This window comes from Grampus griseus (genome assembly GCF_964374135.1).
Source record: "Grampus griseus genome assembly, chromosome: 20".
Classification (NCBI taxonomy): Eukaryota; Metazoa; Chordata; class Mammalia; order Artiodactyla; family Delphinidae; genus Grampus; species Grampus griseus.
Genome location: NC_139014.1, coordinates 24,134,391 through 24,154,563, shown reverse-complemented (window position 1 = coordinate 24,154,563; position 20,173 = coordinate 24,134,391). Strand labels below are relative to the sequence as shown.

Genomic DNA, 20,173 nt, shown 5'->3' with positions numbered 1-20,173 from the left:
AGCCCCCCTCTGGCACCCACCCTGTGGATCCTGCAGGGAGAGAGAGGAGTCATGCTGCTGGCTGGGAGCTCAGGGTCATGTCTCCTTCAGGGGGGCCCGAAGGGCAGGGACCATGCCCAGCGCCCAGGCCTGACTCCCTCTCCCCTTTGTTTTTCAGATCTCGGAACTGGAAGGAAACCTGCAAACACTGAGGAATTCCAATTCTACTTAACAGGAATCATTCCTTGACCGGACAATAATTAATCCCCTCCCATTGTCCTCCTCCCTCCCCTGTCCTCAATACTTCACCCCGCCCCCTACCAGCCTGGGGACAGGTGCCCCGACTCCCCCACCCCTCCACCCCACCTCCCCCAGCTTCAGGGACCAGAGGGCCCATATTACAGGCCCCCTTAAGGTGGCCCCGGGCAGACAGGTGGCTGGAAGGATGGCCTCCTTCTAGCCTTTGGGGCTGAGGCACAGAGGCCATGGGATGCCACGGGCTGGCCTGGGTGGTGGATGGACACGAGGACCTGCAGACCAAACTGCCAGACGTTACAACCTCCAGCCTTTGTCTCTGGACTGGAAAGGGGCCGGGGGCTCTCCCAGCATCTCACCACCTGGAGGCTGCTCCCTGCTCACGGGGCTCCTAGGCGGCCCCTGGGCCTCTTGACTTGAGTCTACCTTCCTGTCCCTTCCCCGCTCCCCCGTCATCGTGCTGTTCTGTTGCATCCTGACCCTCCTGCTGGGAGGGGTTGCCTCTACACCTCTCCTCCCATCCCTGTCTGCCCTCCCAGGATGGGTAGCGTCTACCCAGAGCGTGGAGGCTGGGCCTGGCCCTGCACTGATTTCTCACGTATCCTGCGTGAAAAGGGGAGAGTCCGGGACACCTGATGTCCAGCTCCCTCTTTGCTCGGGGCAGCAGCCCTCAGTCTCTCCTTGTGCCTCCCCTCCCCCAGGTGCCAAATAGCCATAACCTCTTCCTGGAACTGTTCCGCGGCCTCTTTGGGGACCAGGTTTCCTGGCCAAGCTTGGGAATGAGCGGGAGGACAGGAGGTCAGCTTAGGGGGCCTGGTTTTAGGCAAGGGGAACATTTGTCACTGGAGAGCCAGGCCCTGTCCTGCCCTACGCAGGGCCACACCTGGAAGCCTTGTACCAACATGGCAGAGTTTCAGCCTCACCCCACCCACACCCACAGTTTTCCAATGTTTTGACTGGAGGGCAAAATTTTACTACTTTTCATCTTTTTGGAGACCAGGGCTGCCCTGCTGGCAGCCTGCTTTCTAAGTGAAATCGACTCCGTTTCCCCACTTTAACCCCAAATTGGGGCTTGGACCAAGGGAGGTGAGACCCTCACCCCAGGTCCCCTCCCCTTTCAGATGACATCTCTCATTCTGCCTCTTCCTCATGCCCCTGCCTCAGCCTGGGTTTTTGTTCTTTTTTTAAAAAACGACGCTTGTTCCATCCATTTTGGCTTTTCCTCGTCCCCTGTAAATAGACCATGCCATCGATCAGTATTTCTCAGCACCCACTTCCTGCCCCCAGACGTGCGCCTACCCCCGAAGGAGCTGGCTGTCTCAGTGCCTGGGCCCGTGCACTTCACCTCCTCGGCCTCAGCAGATGGAGGGGGCGGGGCTGGGTGGGCGGGGCCGTGGGGGGGTGCTTCTGGTTTCTCCGGCCGGGGCCACCTCTGTCCCGCCTTCCACAGGACTGCGTCTCTGTATATAATATATATATGTATGTATTGTTCCCGGTTTTGTACGGACCATGCCCTCTGTCAGGTCGTCCCCATAAAAGCAGCCCCCAGAGCCTTGCTGCCTGGTTTCTTGATTCGCAGGAGGGGGTGGGGGGCAGAGATGCCAGTCTGAGCCCAGTGGTCTCCCGCTAGTGCTACCTCTGACCCTGAGGATCTTTATACTGAGAACGCTTGTTCCCGCAAACTCCATCTGCCACCATCCCCCCACCGCCCCCCATCCCTTCCGGGCAGGGCTGGGGTTTCTAGAGCTTTCCTTAGGCTCATCGCTTTCCTCTTTTTCAAGGTCTCTGATGGAATTCAAAGGATGGGTTAGATATAGTAAGGTGAACCCTGAGTCCCTCCCCTGAGACGTGTAACCTGATGGGGATACCCAGCCCCTAGTTTTCTGGAGGTGCAGCTGGGGGTGGGAGATGATATGTCAGAGCAATTTTGTCGCCTGGGTTCTAGAGATTCCCTCTGGCAGTAGCCAGAGAGGCCTTAAGTAGTCCTAGACCTCTGCTCTGTGCCAGCAGGTTTGGTTGCTAACTCGCCAGTTCTAATACCAACGTGTCTGGGAGTCCAGATGCCAGGGTTCCAGGGACAAACTTCAGTGAAATCCCAGACAGAGATGAGAGCAGGGGGCAGTGGGGCCTCTCCTTGCTCTGGGAGCTGTGTGCTATGTGTGAGAAAAAAGTACAAGACACTTGTGTTCAGTGGCCCGGCCACCAAGAGGATTCTCACAGTCCCCTTTGCCCTAAAGAATGGAAGTCCCAACATTAGGGCCCTTCAAAGTCACTTTGGTGGGTCCCTGACAAACCCGAGACGAGTGGCCTCTACCAGAACTCCCAGTGGCAGTCGGCTCCTGGGGTGGCCACTCCCTTCTGGATGGCTCTGTCACACAAGTCTCCTTCATGTCAAGCCAAATTCTGGCTTCCCATAGCTTCATTCCAAAAATCCTAGTTCTACACCTCAGGGCCATATATAACCAGTCCAATTTTGCCACCCACCTAAGATCACCTGGGAACCTGGAGATGGTGGCCATGCCTCTAGGCGTTTTCTCTTACAAGTGGATCTTCCTTGGAACACTGCTGGGAAGACAAATCCAGGTGGCTGAATCCCAGGATCAGAAACCACCAAACCACAAGGTCACAGGTCATATCTCCAGAGTTACAGGTGACTTGGGCCCTGCTCAGGCAACCTGGCCAAGAAGACCCAAGGAGGACTTCCCTGGTGGCAGAGTGGTTGAGAATCCGACTGCCAATGCAGGTGACCCGGGTTCGAGCCCTGGTCCGGGAAGATCCCACGTGTTGCGAAGCAACTAAGCCCATGCGCCACAACTACTGAGCCTGTGCCCTAGAGCCCATGAGCCACAACTGCTGAGACCGCGTGTTACGACTACTGACGCCTGCGCACCTAGAGCCTGTGCTCCGCAACAAGAGAAGCCACTGTGATGAGAAACCCACGCACTGCAACGAAGAGTAGCCCCCACTCGCCACAACTAGAGAAAGCCCGCACGCAGCAACGAAGACCCAATGCGGCCAAAAATAAATAAATTCATTAAAATAAAAAAAAGGTCCCAAGGAGTGAAGTGGCTGGATCTTCCTGGGTGGCGAGGCAGACACGGGGGTTGTGATGAGGGCTTCTGTTGATCTGACCAGAGCAGAGCATCCAGGGTGGGGTCCTGCCCCCGTCTGTCCTGTGTATTAGGTGAGGGGCTTGCACCCCGTATGTTCCAAAAGGTGGAATCCCTTTGGAAAGTAGCCCAAGTCAAAGCCTGAGTGTGGTGCGTGGCTGGGGACGGTGTGTGTGGCTTTGCGAGTTCCTCAGGCCTGAGAGGTGACTCACCTGTGAGCTATGTCAAGTAGCCATGGGCAAGCCTGTGTGAGGCGTTACCCCAGCCCTGCCCTGCCCCCTCCCCAGTTCTTAGGAGCTTGCGTAGGTTTGCCACAGCCCCAACATTCGCCATAAGGGAGGGAAATCAGATGAGGGGAGTTTCCCAGCTCCCAGAAATTTAGGGGGTCCTCCTGAGTCTTATGGTCTATAGGCACCCTCCCATAGAATGTGCCCCCAACATTGACATTACATACCTATCATCTCCCCACTCCCTACGGGGGCTATATAATCAATCCCTCACTCCAGCCTACCACCCAGATTTCACCAAATGCCCACAAACTGTGTTTCCCAGACACAGCCCCGATAACACCTCCAGAGTCACCACTCCCTCCCCAGATCTCCACAGTCCAGCCAGCAACCCATGGCTGCCAGCAGATTCTAAAGACACCCAGAGATGCCACAACTCCCACGATCTCATTGGATCTTCAGCCCCTAAAGGTTATGAATTCTGTCCTCACCCATGGTCCTAAGACCATCCGGGCTCAACATGCCACCTCCCAGAGCCCCTCAGAGACCTGGGACTGCAGAGACTTTGGCCATCGGGGAACTCTATCCCTACAGACTGCACACTGCTCCCCTGGGCTCTGGACCCCCTTGCCCAACCTCACCACTTGCTCTTGAACAGACAAAGGGGGTAACAGAAACACCTACCTCATGGGTTTATCGTGAGGGTGACATAAATCATCTGAGAAAAGTGCCTAGCACAGTGTCTGGCATCCCCTGCACCATCTCGGGACCGTAGCTAGCTGTTGATTATCGTATTCTCTCCCCTGGCTGGCCTGCCACCACCTCCAGCTCACCAGGTCCAAGTCTGACCTCATCCCCCCACGCCCCCTCCACCTACAGGGCCTCCAGCCAAGGCCTGCAGTCATCTAGACCCCTCCTTCTCCTTCTGTGGCCAGCCAGTCCCCAAATCCTGTCAGTTTCTTCAATTCTACATCCTTAATCTTCCTCATCACGATCTTTGATCTTCGTGCCCACTGCCGTCACCTCTCAACAGCCTCATGAGCGGTGCCCCAGCCTTCAGGCAGCCTTCTCCAAAGGAGCCGAGGGGTTCTTCCTAAAATGCAGATCAGAGCCCCTCACTCCTCTGTTACTTTTTCCCCTGTGGCTGGTAGGATAAAGTGCAAGCCCCCCCCCATCCTTCATCTTCCTCTCCTTTCCTCCCCACCCCCACAAGTCCCCCTAGCACTTCTACCCTGGCCTGGCCTGCAGAAGTAGCCAACAGGTCACCTCCTCCGGGAATCCTCCTGGATCACTTCCACACACAGCCCCCCGCCCCGGTCCTCACCCGCCCCCGGGCGAGGCCTGGCTCCCTCTGGTGTGCTCTCCCCGCGCTGAAGTGTCCTCTGTGAACCAAGGCTCACAGCACCCGCTCTCTTGAGGGCCTCTCCACTCGTCTGTCCCCCTGACAACGCTGCGAGAGCCACGACGGCCCGGACCGGGTCGGCTCTGCTCTCCACGGTCCCCTCCGGCCTCGGCGCATCCGACTGCTCTGTGGGCTTCTGTTGAATGGATGAATCAGGAGCCCTCACAGGCCTTGCAGAGGAGGCAGAAGCCCCGTAGGTCCTAAGGTGGGGCCGCATCTCCGTCCGCTCACACCCGCCCCGACTCCCGCGGGCCGAGAAGTAGCGGTAACTAGAATCCCCTCGCCCGGCTCCGCCAGCCGGGGCCGCCTCCTCCCTCCCCCGTGCTCCCGCTGCCTCCGCCCCTCCCTCCCTCCCTCCCTCCCGTTCTTTGTCTCCCGGGCGCCCGGCCTCCCCGCCACGCGCCCCCTCATCGCCCCTTCCCTGGGGACCCCCCGCGGATCCCCGTTGACACGACGCTAAGAGTATCCGCCTGCCAGGCGGGGGACCCCGCGTCCAGCCGGGCGGGGCGGGGAGACGGTTTCTCTCTCTCTCTCTCCCTCCCTCTCTCTTCTCTTCTCTCCTCTCCTCTCCTCTCGTCTCCTCTCGTCTCCTCTCCTCTCTCTCTCTCTCTCACACACACACACACACACACACACACACTCACACACACACATTCGCACACACACGCACACACACGCACGGAGCATCCTCCCGTCAGGTCTCCTGGACCAGCCCCTCCCGCCGTGCCTCCTGCTTCCTGCAAACCTTCTCCTTCTCTCTCCGAACTCCCCCACCCCCACCCCCACATTCCCTCCGGCTCCAAGACCCCCCTCGCTGACCCCTTCCCCTACTCCCGGGATGGAGCGGATGGAGCCAGCCCGGAGCCCCCCGAGGCCGGGGTGACTGTCCCCCGCCCCTCTCCCGCCTGGCCCCAGCCCCAAACACCATGGGCCTGAGGGGATTCTGAGGCGCCGGACGCTGAAGATGACAGATGCTGGAGGTGAGGTATTGGGACCCCAAGAGCCCCAAGTTGGACGGGGAAGCGGAGCTGGGGGGTCTCCGGCTTGCGGTGGGAACCCGAGTGGGGTTGGATAGGGCGAAGAGACAAGGACCTTTCTTCCCCTGTCCCTAGGGCGGCCCGCACAGAGCTAGGGTTCTGGGCCGTTAGGAGATGGGGTGGAGATAGGATTTGTGTCCCTAATCCTCTCCCTTTGCCCGAGGTCCGGAGAGATTAATTTTTTTAAAAAACTGGTGTTGGGGGAGGGGGGAGAGCTTAACCCCTTCTTGCCTGGTGCGGAGTTGGACTAATGGATCGGACAGAACTAGCCACTTGGCTCTGATTGGGCAATAGGGGCCCCGAGAGTGCAGAAGGTGCCCTGTCCTCCACCCCCACCCCATCTCCAGCGGTGCTTGCTGGATGCCCCCAGCTTGGGCCTTATGGGAGGGGGTCGCCCCTTTCTCTAGCTCCACACTGCCTCCCCCTGCCCCAGCCTCCTCTCCCAACCATCCCTCCCCAGTTGCACTTCTTTCTCGGGCTCCTTCTCCTCTTCCAGGGCCCCTTTCCTCTTTCCTTCCCCACTGAGGGCCGCCTCTCTCCTGGCAGCCGATTCTGCCCTTCTGCACCCCTCCCCTGGGCCTCACTCAGGGCTGCTGGAGCCCTGTCTCTACTGCTTCTTCCCCTGGCCCCGCTGCCGCCGCTGCTCTCAGGCTCATCTCCTTCTTGCTCTTTCTTCCTCTGCAGCTCTGTAGACTGACTCTCCACCAACCTGTCTCTGTCCTGCTCCCCATTTCCTCTCCAGGGCTTGTGTACCCTTTCTTTGTCTTTCTCCTTCCCCTGGGTCCCAGGAAACTTAGAGTTCACCTGCCTCCCTTTCTCATAGGGAAGGGTCAAAAGTTATTGGTGTTCTTCTCCGGGAATTGGGAAGTTTGGGGAGGAAGGAGTGGCCTGGTAGAGTCAGAGCCCAGACTGCATCCAGAGAACAGGTTCATTTCTACCTTGTAGTGGTTACCTGGTTTGAATGTGCATGTATGAGTGTGGCGTGGGTGTGTGTGTGTGTGTGTGTGTGTGTGTGTGTAGGAGTGTAATGTTGTAGGAGTGTAAATGGGGGGGATGTCTAATTTACCAAGGTTCAGTGTTGGAAGGGGGGGTGGGAAGGGCCTGGTGACATTCTGATGTCATGCTTCCCAGAGTTCCCCAAGGGACAGCGTAGGAAGGGTCCCCCATACACCCCCCAGGGAGTTAGTTGTTGAAGAAAGCGGTTTGTGCTGAATCAGAATTCATTTGGCACTGATGTGAGCTGGAGGCCCCAGCCCACCCCAGAGCATACCTGAAAGAGGATGGCATCCACAAGAGGGTCTCCACCCTAAACTGGGACCTTGAATAAAGAGCACATGGGCTCTCCATTCTCAGGTGGTCTAAGAGAGGAAGCACCCTCAGGGAACCTCCATTCTGATGGGAGAGGCAGTTCTTATCTTCAGAGATTCCCTCTTCTGATGGGGAATACTGCCCCTTCTCCTCAGGAGCTCCCATCTGATGTGGCAGAGATATGACCCAGTTAGGGAATCAATGAAGTATGAAAAATTACTCATTTCCTAGTAGTGGGGAAGAGTGGATTTAGAAATTATATAGACAAATGAGAGGAGTGAGGGCTATCTGGGACAGCTTTCTGGAGGAGGTGGCAGCTAGGTCCTGGTCAGATGAGCTTTGCGATTGAAGGAGGGAATTTAGTTCATTCTTAGGGGCAGCCTCTCTTCCCATCTACCCCTTCAGGACAGGAAGAGAGGTTCTAGAACTTCTCTGTTACTAGCACCCAGGGTTGAAGAATGGCAGGAGGGTTCCTGGAGGGCCCACATCCCTGGCTCCTTCTCATACCTCATTTCCTGCTTGCAGCCCCAAGCACCCGCAGAGCCTGGGGTGGAGGTAGCTTTGAAGCGTATCCGGTCCTAGCGGGTATGGACCAGCTCCCTTACCTCTACCCCTGTCCCTTCTCCCAGCAGTGTTCTTTCCTCATGAGCAGGTTCCCAAACTGCAGATCACCATCCAGGATAGAGCTGAGGGGCAGGAGACTGTGGTCAAGGTCGAGTTCTGCCTCTTAGCTCCTGCATCTCAGTTTTCCCATCTGTAAAGTGGGGACACTAAGAGTCCCGAGCCTGGACAGTTCACAGTGCGATGAATCTATGTAATAACAGAAGAGGAGAATCGGAAAAGACCAAGCAGGCATGAGGTAGCTTTCCCACACCCGTCAAATGGGTGGTCTAATGCAGTGCTCTGCCCTTCTCATGGGGACCTGAGTGTTAGAAGTAATTGGAGATTACGTCCCAGGCATGCAGCATGCCCCTGACCCTGAGCTTCCTCCTTCTCCCCTCATCTGATATTCCCCTGCTTCTCTGACACCCAGGCTTTGGTTTAGGGATGCTGCAATCCTACATCTGCTAGGAAGCCTGCCCAAATTGTTCCGGCTACATATATCCTGCTTTCCCACCTGCCCTCCCTTTCTTACTTCCCACAAACAAAACCAAACCCCTGTCCATCCATATGTCTTCCCAGAACATTATCTGATGCATCATAGAGATTTTGCTCTACACTGTTCTGCTATGGGTACTCTTTATACCCTTCTGCATCTGTGAGTCTGTCTTGAACTGTGAGAACTGTGACTTTGTCAAGAACAGTGGCCCTGTTGATGATGCCAGCTTCCTGAACAGCTCATGTTCAGGAAGACAGGTGGTGAGTGCACCAGTGATGAGAGTGGGGGGAGGCAGGACTGGGTGATGGATGGGAAGATGGATGGGTGGATGGTATAAATTGACGGATGTAAAAATGGGTGGATGGTTGGACGGGGCGGATGGTGGATGGATGGGTGGCTGGAAAGATAGATGTTTGGACAGATGATGGATGGGTGAATGAGTGGACGGTGAATAGGCAAGTAGATGCATGGATAAGTAGGGACGTAAGTAGGTGGGTGGATGGAAGAACCTGGGTTCTCATTTTGATCTTGCCATTAACTTATTATGCGATCTTAGATCAGTCATTCTCCTGTCTCTTTATTTGTAAAATGAGAGGATTGGATTTAATAGTCTCCAAGATTTCTCCCAGATTTGATATTGGACAGCTTATGATGATTAAAAGCTTTTAGGGAATGCTAATGACGGAAGGGCCCAAGACAGTGACGGGGAGAGAAGTTCAGTGACCCGTGTGCAGGCACTCAGCAAATCAGCTTGGACCCGGGCTGCAGGACAGCCTGTGTCTATACCCTGGACTCGCTTCTACCTCCTGCCTGCCCCAACCATCTGGGCTGTGGTTCAGATGATTTCTCTTTCAGGGGCCAGAGAAAGAGTTGTAAGGAGAGGTGAGGGCCGGAAGGCTAGGAGCAGGTAGCCGTTGGCAGCTCCCTTGCCTGCACCAACCTGAACCTCTTATCCATGGTCTTCTTCTCCTCTTTCTCCTCTTGTCCTCCCAGCTCTCTTGAGTCATGGCTTCTTCAAAGCTCCGAGAACCTGCGGATGAGGTTTTCGGTAAGTTCTGTTTGGCTCTATCTCTAGCCAAGGCCATCGGGCCTTGGGGGAGAGGAGTCCTGGTAACTTCAGAGTGTGTGTGTGTGTGTGTGTGTGTGTGTGTGTGTGTATTTTGGCCTTACAGCCTGATTTTTTGTCACCATTATCTGAGTAGATATCCAATTACAACACGATGATAATAAGGGTCCCCATTTATTAAGTGCTTGTCTCATGCCAGGTACTAGGCTAGCACCCCCATTTCACATGCACTGTATCATTTAACCCTCACAACAAGGCTAAGGAGTGTGCCCACTTGTCCTACGCCTAGGACACGGAGCACAGAAGTGACTTGCTTTAAAGATCACACTGCAAGTTAGTGGCAGAGCTGGGACTAAAACTCCAGACTGCCTAACTCCCTGCTGGCAGCCACTGTGCCGTATGTACACCAGTATTCCCCAGCGCAGGTGACACAGGTTACCTCCGAGCTGCATAAATAAGGGACCTCATCTGCATGGATGTGCAGGGAAATCAAAAATGCATAACACACACTCAGCATCTACACCCTCGGGGCACCCCCAGACCGACCCCCCTGTGTTCTCACTGGGGTGCATGGACACCCCCCCACTCCATCATTTACCCCCTGCAGCCTTTCTATTGTGTGGATTAGAGAAAGACCACTGACGGGGCACAGCTCCCAGCATGCACTGGGGTGGAAAGGCTGTTTACCAGCTGGGTTCGGTGGAGGACGCGGTGGAGGCAGAAAGCTCGCGGTGGAGGCAGAAAGCTCGCGGTGGAGGCAGAAAGCTCGCGTATGCAGCCCTCAGGACTCTCAGCTGGGAGGGGCTCCTAGCTGTGGAATGCCACAGGGCCTCCAGTTTCTCCACCCCTGCCTCTCATCTCTACCTTCCTTGCCCTCTCCTCCTCCCACTTCCCCGCTCACCTCTCTCTCCCCTGTGGCTGCCACAGGCCCCGGCAATGCCAACGCCGCCCGCCGGAACTGCTGCCTCCTGGCTCCTGGGGAACTGCTTCCCGGCCTGGCCTCCCTGGGGCCTGTGCATGGAGGCTTTGCCTCGGGGACGCCCCCAGCCTCGAACTGTCTCTGGGCCTCAGACTCTGAGTCTCTCCATCCCCACGCAGGCCCAGCCTGACCCCTGGCCTGGCAGAGGCGAGCTCCCCGTTCCTTGGGCTTTTTGGCCTCCGCTCCCCCACCCCCGACCCTTCCTGTTTTCCTTCTCCCTGACCTGCTGAGGTAGCTGCCTGCCTGGCAGCCTTCCTGAAGAGAAAGGCGATGAAATATTCATGACTTCCCACTGCCCAGGGCCGGGCTAACTCCCAGGGAGAGAGGGAGAGGGAGAGCAAGATGGTGGGAGGGATGGATAAGGTGATGAGGGCCTGGTAGAGTAAGGGACCAGAGGAGAGGCTGGCCCCACCTTGCCTCAAAAAGCCCCAAGCCCCTTAGGAGTTCCTTTGCTCCCTAGACCCTCCATGGTAAGATGACCATGGTTTTGATGTGGCCCAGATTCAGGTGCAGAGAGCCCTTCTCCACGGCCCAGGGCGGCTGGGCACCAGCTGCGCGCTGGACGGGTCGAGGAGGCTCATGAGCTCCCTTCCAGGAGCCCTGCCTACTGTCCTTAACTCCCTCTGCACCCTGGGCCAAACTTTCCTCTCCAAGGAAAGTAAGGGCCTGTAAGGTGAGGGGTTGGACTCACAAGTCACTCCCATCTCTGCCTCAGAGGACGTAGAGAGGGCTTGGTGGTTACACACGGAGCCCTGGAGCCGGAGCCCGAAGGCCTATGACCCTGGCCTGCTCTTCACCAGCCCTAACCCTCGGGCAAATGAAGGCTGCCCTGGGGGTTCTTGGAGTCGCTTCCTCCTTGGGTTGTGGGGAGGTTTAAAGGAGCTAGTAACTGTAAAACGCTCAGAACACTCATATACACATACACTCTCTCACACACACACTATTCTATGCCTGTGTTAGTGCAATGAACAAAAGAGAGAAACGTCTGCCTTCACGGAGCTGACGTTTTAATGGGTGGAGAGACAATAAACTAAATTAGTAAAATATATGGTATGCCAGAGGATGCCAAATGATATAGGAAAAAATTTAGCAGTGGGGGTTTGGGGGGTATTCTAAATTGGGTGGTCTCTCAGTGAGAGAAAGCATTTAAGCAGAGACTTGAAGGAGGTGAGAGAGAGAACTGTGCAGAAATCTGTGGCAAGAGCCTTGCAGGAAAGGGAAGAGGAAGTGCAAAGGCCCTGAGGTGCAGGATAGCTGGTGTAAGGAAGAGCCAGGAGGCCAGGGTGGCTGGAGCAGAGGGAAGAAGAGGGAGAGAGTCGCTGAGCTGCCTGAGTCTGGAGGCCGTGGTAAGAACTCGGCTTCTTACTCTGTGAGAGATGGAAGTCACTGGAGGGTTCTGAGCGGAGGGAGGCGTGACCTGGGCTGACATGTTTTATCAGGATCACTCTGGCTGCCGGGTTGAAATTAGGCCGTAAATGGGAAAGGGAGGAGGAGGGAAGACCAGCCGGGATGATCTGTAATAATGGAGGCAAGAGGTAGTAGTGACCTAGACCAGGAATGCTGTGTGTTCTCCCTCTCCTTTCCTCTCCCCTCCTCCTTCTCCCCACATGTATACATGTATGTAAGTGCATGTGTATAGACACATATACACAATATTTTACTGTGGGAAGTCAAAAGTAGAGAGACTAGCACAATGTACCCCATCATACGCTTACGTACTCATCTCAACCTCAACCATCATCAACTCATGGACAGTCTTGTTTCATCTACATCCCCTTCCACTCTCCACTCCTGTCTCCTGGATTATTTTGAACCTAACCCAAAACATCATGTCATTTCACCATAAATATTTCAGCATGTCTAGATATATTTCCAAAGTAGAGCTAACAGGAATTGTGGACGGATCAGTTTGCAGGGTGAGAGGGAGAGGGAGGAATCACGGGTGACTCCAGGGGTTTGGCCTGAGCAGCTGCAAGGATGGAGACGCCATTCACTGAGCTGGGCAGACCGGGCAGCTTAGGGGGTAGGGAGGTCAGGTGTCCAATTGTGACATATACGTTGAAGATGCCCATTGGACATCCAAGTGGAGGTGTCAAGTAGGCAGCTGGACACATGAATTACCAACTGGGTCTGAGAGGAGTGACTGGGTGGACAGTGGGGCCTTTCAGTGAGCCAGGGACAGAGAACCAGTTTGAGGCAAGGTGGTGGGTTCGTTTGATGGGCTGAGTTTGAGGTCCTTGGGTGATTCTGACATGGTAAGTTCCCTGGCAGGTGCTGAGGTGCCCAGACTTGGAATTCAGGGGAGGGGTCAGAGTTGGAAATAGGTATAGGTAGTAGTTCAGCCACTGGGGTGGCTTAGGGGGTGTCTGCAGACAAGGGAAAGAGGAGCAGGCAAGGCAGGGCCTTGAGTGATGGGATGGGGTCCCTGAGATCATGAGGGGTGGAGTGGTGAAGAAAGGTCTTAACCCATGCTGAGGTCTGGGAAGAACCTGTTCTGCCTGGAGAAGCTCAGGGTCACTGCAGAGTGAAGGTTGCATTCTCCGGTGGAGCAAACGGAAAGTGAAACTTGGAGCAGGAGGGTCTATGCATAATCTGTTGGGTTTGCCTACTCTTCCGCCATGTCCTCATCCAGGACCTAGCCCTGGGCCACGGACCCCAGGACGGGAGAGACAGCCTTCAGGGGTCTGTAGGCTTTCCTCTCTGCCACCACCGCTGGCTTTTGGGGGTCCCTCTGCTCCAGTTACCTGTGAGCCCTCTAGATGCTCAGCAGTGCTGTCTCTGAGCATGACCTTGAGCGTGGCACAGCAAGCCAGTGTCCCCAGCAGGGCCAATCTCTGGAGCTAGACTAGCCAGGCTCAAATCCCAGCCCACTGCTAGCTGCTGGCCTCAGTCAAGAGACTTAACCTCTCTGATCCTCAGTTTGCTCAGCTGTGAAATGTCCCTAGCAGCTGTGCCTAGCCTGCGGGTTGTTCTAGGTAGACAAGGTGTTGTATGTATGTCCTGGCGTGTAGTGGGCGCTTCCTCAGTGGTAGCAGTTACAACCATGCTCTCTCCGGCCTCATCCTCCAGTCCTTCCCTCCACAAACCTGCCCTCCCATTGCCCTGGAGGTGCCCGCCCCCAGCTTCCCTTCCTCCCAGGACTGCATATACCAGTTTTGCCACCCTCCTCTCTTGTAAACTCCCATCCAGACCTTAAGACCCAGCTTTGGTGTTTCCTCCTCCAACCCATCCAAACAGAGCCATCCTGTCCTCTGTGCCCGTGAGAGGTTCCATCACACACTGTATGTATGAGCTGATATGTCCAGCTCCCTGCGAGACTGTGAAAGACCCAGCTCTCCATCTCATAGGACTATCAGTGCCCTGCACTTGGAGACATTTGTTGAATGCCTGGGTGTGAGTACAGGTGGCCACTTGAGGTGGGCCTCCGGGATTGCTGTCCTCATGTGTCTGGTCTCTGCCCCTCTTCCCTGGTTTGCAGACCTGGACTTGGCTGTGCCAGAGACCGTCAGACTGGACAGCAGTTTACACAAGGCCCGAGCCCAGCTACTGGCCAAGGGCCGGAGACACAGGCCCTCCCGCTCGAGGCTTCGGGACAGTGCCAGCTCTGCAGAGGATGGTGAAGGCTCCGATGGGCCCGGAGGCAAGGTTGGGGCAATCCACCCAATCGCACATACCCCAACCCACCCTTCTTGCTCCTGGATAGTCCCTCCAAACCACTCTTCCAGGGAAACCACACCCCTAGACTTCTGACATAATAAGGCTAACAAATATTAGCTGCAGTTCAATTCCGGCTCATCTCATCCTTTCAAGGAAGGTATTATCCCCATCTTCCAGACAACGAAATTGAGGCTCTGAGAGGTTCACTAACAAAGTCACACAGTTAGTAAGTGAAGGAGGCGGGATCCAGCCCCAGCCCATGTGACCGGAAGTCCCGTTTCCCACCTCTCGCTGCCCAGCCACCTCTCGGCCCAAGGCACGAGGAAACCCTCCCTCCAAGTCCCGGAAGGACCTAGGAGCCCGCGCTCCCCTCCGGGAAGAGGGGAGGAGGGTTGGCGGTGAGCGGCTGCCCCTTCCCCAGGTGACCGATGGCTGCGGGAGCCCCCTGCACCGGCTGCGCTCACCTCTGCACTCGGGCCCGGGGTCCCCAGCCGGGAGCTCCTTCTGCCTGGAGCCCCCGGGGTTGCGGCGCAGCCTGGACGAGGACGAGCCGCCGCCCTCGCCGCTCGCACGCTACCGACCCCTGCACAACGCCGCCTCGCACGAGGGCCTGGCCGCCGCCTCCTGCTCGCCGCCGCGCTCCGCGCCCTCGTCCGACAGCTCGCCCAGCTTCGTGCGCCGCCATCCCCGCGCCGAGCCGCACAGCGAAGGTGAGCGGCGGCCGGCGCGGCGCCCCCTGCTGGCAAGAGGTCCCTTGGGCGCCGAAGTGCGTGGCGGGATCCGAGGGGCAGGGTGGCTGGGGAAGGTGGGGAATAAAGACCACGGTTCTTTCACTCATTTCCCGAGCGCCTTAATATGTGCCAGGCACTGCTGGGCACTGACACAGAAGAGCAAGCAGATGCAGTTCTCGTCCTCACGGGGCTTATAGGTTCGAGCAGAAACAATCAAATCATCCATTGATTAAACGTATAGTTACAAGGTGTATTAAGTGCTATGTGAGAAAACAGTGCGCGGGGTGGGAGAGCATATATCAGCGTGAAAGCATCCTGGGAGCAGTTGGGAGCATCCTGGAAGGCTTCTCTGAGGAAGTGACATGTGAGCCAAGATTAGAAGGTTGGCTACAAGTTGGACAAGATAAAATTAACTGTAAACAGCAGTGGTCCCTACGTTTTCAGCGTGGTTTATGGTTTGTCTAAGGCTTTCATCAACATCTTATTAGGTCTCATGAAACAGGCAGTGTCATTATCCCCGTATTTGAGATGCAGGAAGCTCAGAAGGTAGTAACTTGTCCTAGGTCACACAGCTAGTGAAGGGCACCAGAGCCAGGTTACCTGATTCTAAGTCGAGAGAATTCCTACCACCTCACTGGCAGCTGGAAGAGGCAGACAAGCCACCACCCAGGCTATTTTCTTCCTTCTCTTCCACAAAAGATGACAGCCGGGATGCCAGCCCACCTGAGCCCGCCAGCCCTACCATCGGCCTGGATAAGAAGACTCGCCGCAAGTTCCTGGACCTGGGGTGAGTGGAAGAGGGGCCAAGAACAAAGGCTTGGGGATGGGGGTAGCACAGTGGGCAGCACTGTCCCACTCCCCCTCGCCCTCCCCACAGGGTCACCTTACGCCGAGCCTCCACTAGCAAGAGCCGGAAGGAGAAGGGCAGCAACCGTCTGTCCATGGGCAGCAGGTAAGAGGTACCCACAGCCCCTCAGCCGCAGCTTTTGCCCCCAGCTCCCTGGGGGCCCCAGCCCTTGCCTTGGTGCCCACACCCATGCAGGGCGCTCTCTCCACAGGGAGTCGGTGGAGGGGTCCGGCAGGTCAGGGGGCTCCCCGTTCCTGCCCTTTTCCTGGTTCACAGACAGTGGCAAGGGCTCGGCGTGTGCTGGCAGCACCACCTCCCCGGCCTGCTCCCCTAAACACGAGCACTTCAGCCCTAAGAAGTCAGCTTCTCAGGTGAGTCTGTGGCCCTCTGGCTCCCATACTGGCCCCCAGACTCAGGTGACATGAAGACATACTTCCCCCTGGCTTGGGCTGGGATCCAGGCATTCCTGGAGTCCATCTGTCTGTCCATGGAGCCATTCCGTGATCCATTAATTCATCCAGTTTCTGAGTTCAGGCATTCGCTCATTCACTTGTTTATATGCTGAGTGGCTCCTTCATTGATTCGTTCATTGCTGCCTCCAGGATCCCCTAGTACACACCCGGCCTGAGGGCTCCTCTATCCCTGCTAACTCTCCTGCCTGGCTCAGTTCTGGCCCCATGTCCTGTCTTAGGAGCTGGGCTACGTGTGTGGTGTGGTGATGCTTGGGGGAAGCAGAGATGAACAGGACCTCAACCTAGCTAGTGCTCAGAAAGTGCACTAGCTGTGGGAGAAGTGAGACCGAGTAGCAGAAGCAAGAACGGGCAACTGTTTACGTTCCCCGGGACTCCACGGTCTACAAAGCTCTGAGCGCATGTTTTTGCTTTACTCTCACAAAGGCTCAGTGAAGTGGGGGAGGCAGACACACTCACCCCCATTGTACAGATGAGCAAATGCAAGCCCAGACTGAAGGCATGTGCCTACAGACTCAGTTGGATTTAGGTGCCAGGCGCTATGACTCCCAGCCCTGTGCTTGTTCTGTGATTCTGTTCCTTATGTGCAGCCTGGTCAGAGATCAGAAAACTGGAAATTCAGGGGAGAAGGGATCCCTCCCTTTCTTCCTTCCCTTGTGCTGGGCCCTGGTGAACAGACACAGCCCAGGCCCTCACAGAGCTCACAGTCCAGTGAGGACAAAGACATCTAACCAGGTTTTTACGAGCCAGGGTGCTAGAGGCCATGCTGGGGAGGCACAAGGCAGAGACGTCCGACCCAGCGCGAGGGAATCCCAGTCCGCTGTCTAGAATGCGACACCAGTCTGACCTCCTCCATTCCTGCTAACTACTCCGCCTGGCTCAGTTCTAGCCCCACGTCCTCCCAGAGGCCTCAGATGCGATGTCTCGCACGGGTTGCCGCGCCCTGCGTGGCCGCCTAGCTCCTGGCTCACTGCGAGGGCCCTGAGCAACTCCTGGTGCCCAGCCCTGGGCTTCAGCTTCCTCTGGATGGGGCTGGAGGGTCGGGGGTGACTGCCTTGCGCTTGGAGGTGAGCTCTCTCCTCAGCAGCGTGCCCCCCTCCTGTCTAGGAATCCACTCTGAGTGATGACTCCACACCCCCCAGCAGCAGCCCCAAGATTCCAAGTGGTCCCCGGCAGGCGGCCAAGTGTTCCTACCCCTACCACACACTGTCCCAGTCTTCGGATGAGGTAAGCAGGCCCTGACGTCTGACGCAGCCAGGTGTGCGGGCCACGGGCCACGCCTTCCCCCCTCACGCTCCTTGGTCTCCGCCCCAGTTTCTGGATGAACCTCTCCCCACCATCTACCACTGGACCAGTCAGCAGGTGGGCCAGTGGCTGCACAGCCTCAACCTGGAGCAGTACGCTGCTGAGTTTGCTGCGAGGCAGGTGGATGGGCCGCAGCTACTGCAGCTGGATGGAAGCAAACTGAAGGTGGGTCAGAGTACGAGGACCACGACCCAGCCAGAGCCTGAGGCAACCTTCAAGAATTAGGATCCCCTCATCCTGACCTTTCCACTCCCGTTAAGACCACTGCCCTGGCCTCTGACCTCTAGGCAAGATCCCCGGCCTGATCGCTGCTCTCTAGTCTGGGTTCCCAGTCTGACTCCAGCCCAATTCCTCAGTTTGACCTTCAAGCTCCAGCCCAAGTCTCCAGGTTGACCTCTGACCTTGAGGACTAGCCTATCCTCTGACTCTTCACTCTAATCAGTCTCCCGCGGTCCTCTCACCTGATTCTTGGAGTCTTAGTCTCCAAGACTAAGAATCTTGGAGGCTGGTGGTTGTGGGAGGGAACGAGTCGGGGCGGGGGGGTGGGGGGCGGTGGCAGGGGGCTTCTGGCCTGTTGTGCACCCTCTGCTGAGCTGCTTGGGGAAGCGGTGGTGCAAAGAGTCCCCCAGGAAGTCTCTGGGATGGAGAGGGGACTCAGCTACTGACTAGCTGTGTGACCTTGGACATTTTGCTCGCCGTCTCTGGGCCTCAGGGGATCAGGCAGGGTCATGCCAAGGCTGAAATCCTGAGTGGAGGAATATGGGAGCCAACCCTCTACCCTCATCTCTCCCAGTCACTCCCATTCCAAATTCTTGCCCTGAGGGTTCTGATCCATCAGCAAGTCTGGGAGGCGGAGGCTGAGGGCTGGCAAGAGCTCCGGATAGAATACACCTGGGGCACAGAGAACCCGGGGCTTGGGTTGGCCAGGCCTGGGTGGCTCCGGGGCTCTTCCCCTCACCCTTGGATTCCTCCCCCAGAGCCTGGGGCTCAGCAACTCACATGACCGGGCGCTAGTGAAGCGGAAGTTGAAGGAGCTGGCAGCGGCCGCTGAGAAGGAGCGCAAGGCCCAGGAGAAGGCTGCGCGGCAGCGTGAGAAGCTCCGGCGCAGGGAGCAGACGGCCAAGAGGAGCTAGGGGCACGGGCGGGCAGCTGCTGGGCACAGGCCGCCCGGGGAAGTGGGGCCTGGCCCCATGCTCTCAGGAGGAACAGCCCTCTCACCCTGTCTTCTATCTGGACCCAGATTCCTCAGAAAGGGAGACCCCAGGGGGAGGACCCAGTAATAAACCCCATTTCAAGGACTCGTCTGGCACAGGGTTCCTGGGGGAAGTGGCAGATTATGGGCAGAGAAGCCAGAGCTGAAGCAAGTCTGGGAGCCCAGAAGTGCCTGAGTCACTCCGACCCTCTGCCCTCAGGCCATGGTGGTCCTGGGACCAGCAGTGAGTTAGGAGGCCTGCTTACCTACCAGAAGCCCTGGGCTCAGGTGGGCCGGGCATCTCTGCAGGAGCAGGTAGATAGAGCAGCTCCTTGCCAGCTCTCCCAGGTGACTGTGTCAGGAGAGCCCGTTCTGCTCCGCAGGGAGGCTGGTGGGCCTGCAGCACGTTGCATGCAAGGTGGGCTCCCAGTCTGCACTCCTCAACAGGAGGGCAGAGAAAGCAGCATGACTACCCCACATCATCTCTGCGAGGACTTCAGAAGGAAGGGAGGAGGCAAAGCTCCTCCTTTTCCCTGTCCCTGTCCTGTGGGTCTCTGTTGAGATAATGCCCTTGCAGGTCTGCCCCTCCTGAGGCCCAAAGCCTGGTCTTTGACCCACTCTCCAAGCTGGGCCCACTTCTGCTGCTCCCTCAGGGGCCACCTGGGCCCTCCCTGAGGACAGAGCAAACTTGGGAGCTGGTGGCCACGGAAGACACCCCCTACCAATGCCTAGATGGTCCTGAACTGGCGAATCCTCATCCCAGCCAGAGAGGCAGAATCTGGGAGGTCCCCCGGAGGCTGCTAAACTGGAGAGGTCCATCAGCCGTCCCCCATCTGCCCTGGTCCCTAGCGAGGCCTCAGTGGGTTCCAGAACTGGCAGACAGCGCGGGCTCCGGTTCCTGGGCCACAGGGAGGGGTGGGGCCGGTTCCCTGGGTGGGGGCGGAGTCCACCCCAGCAGCCCAGAGCAAGCCATCTGTCCTTGTAGGGAGGGAGTGTGCGGCTACGGTGCTGGCCAGCGGCGAGCCCAGCTTCTGGAGCGCTGGCCGGAGTTAACAATGAGGCCAGCGGCCTCTGATTAGAGACCTCCCTCCTCCTCCCATCCGTCTGGAGCGGTGGACAGGACCCGATGCATGCCTGCTCCCCTCGTTCCAGCCCAGGCGCTGTGGCCTGAGGGCTACCCCTATTCCTGGGTCTCAGTCCTTTCCTCCTCTCTGCTATCTGTGCCAGGAGAGGGGCTTCAGAGAGGGGACTGAGATATGGGGGCATCAGTACCATCTGGGCCCAGAGGAGGGGCCAGTGGGGAAGGTGAAAAGTTCCCAGGTCCTTGAAGCCATCAGGAGTTATCTGGGTGCCCACCTGCATGTGAAGGGGGAGGCGGTACTCAGTTTATTTCAATAAACACTTACGACGTGCCAGTGACCTTTCTGTCTGCCCCAGCTGGGGGGTTGGGCTGGGCCCCGAATGTGGGAGGCCACAGTCCCGTCCCTGGGTGCCGCACCGTCAAGTGCT

The 20,173-nt window shown here is 57.2% G+C and overlaps 2 protein-coding genes and 1 long non-coding RNA gene across 4 annotated transcripts in view; 2 read left to right on the top strand and 1 right to left on the bottom strand.

Annotated features, from left to right (window-relative positions):
• PPP1R9B (protein phosphatase 1 regulatory subunit 9B) overlaps positions 1 to 1,771 on the top strand; it is a 16,287-nt gene extending 14,516 nt beyond the window's left edge. The window contains exon 10 of the mRNA XM_082678200.1: positions 158 to 1,771. Within this exon, the coding sequence (XP_082534326.1) occupies positions 158 to 211 (54 nt within the window). The 3' untranslated portion in view covers positions 212 to 1,771. The remainder of the gene's footprint in view (positions 1 to 157) is intronic.
• LOC309837584 overlaps positions 1 to 9,441 on the bottom strand; it is a 10,125-nt gene extending 684 nt beyond the window's left edge. Inside the window, exons 1-2 of the long non-coding RNA XR_014298273.1 lie at positions 9,358 to 9,441; positions 7,924 to 8,004 (exon numbers count right to left, since the gene is read on the bottom strand). This is a non-coding gene — a long non-coding RNA (uncharacterized lncRNA). The remainder of the gene's footprint in view (positions 1 to 7,923; positions 8,005 to 9,357) is intronic.
• Positions 5,379 to 20,173, top strand: SAMD14 (sterile alpha motif domain containing 14; the record flags this gene model as incomplete). Of its 2 annotated transcripts, XM_082678202.1 has the most annotated exons (10): positions 5,379 to 5,953; positions 9,411 to 9,465; positions 13,941 to 14,107; positions 14,541 to 14,829; positions 15,550 to 15,637; positions 15,728 to 15,802; positions 15,909 to 16,068; positions 17,275 to 17,394; positions 17,482 to 17,637; positions 18,450 to 20,173. In XM_082678202.1, the coding sequence occupies 9 exons, from the start codon at positions 9,423 to 9,425 to the stop codon at positions 18,603 to 18,605; spliced, it is 1,254 nt and encodes a 417-aa protein (XP_082534328.1). In that variant the 3' UTR covers positions 18,606 to 20,173. The 2 variants fall into 2 exon arrangements, with proteins under 2 accessions (XP_082534328.1, XP_082534327.1); XM_082678201.1 differs by lacking the exons at positions 5,379 to 5,953; positions 9,411 to 9,465 and having other exon boundaries at positions 13,760 to 14,107.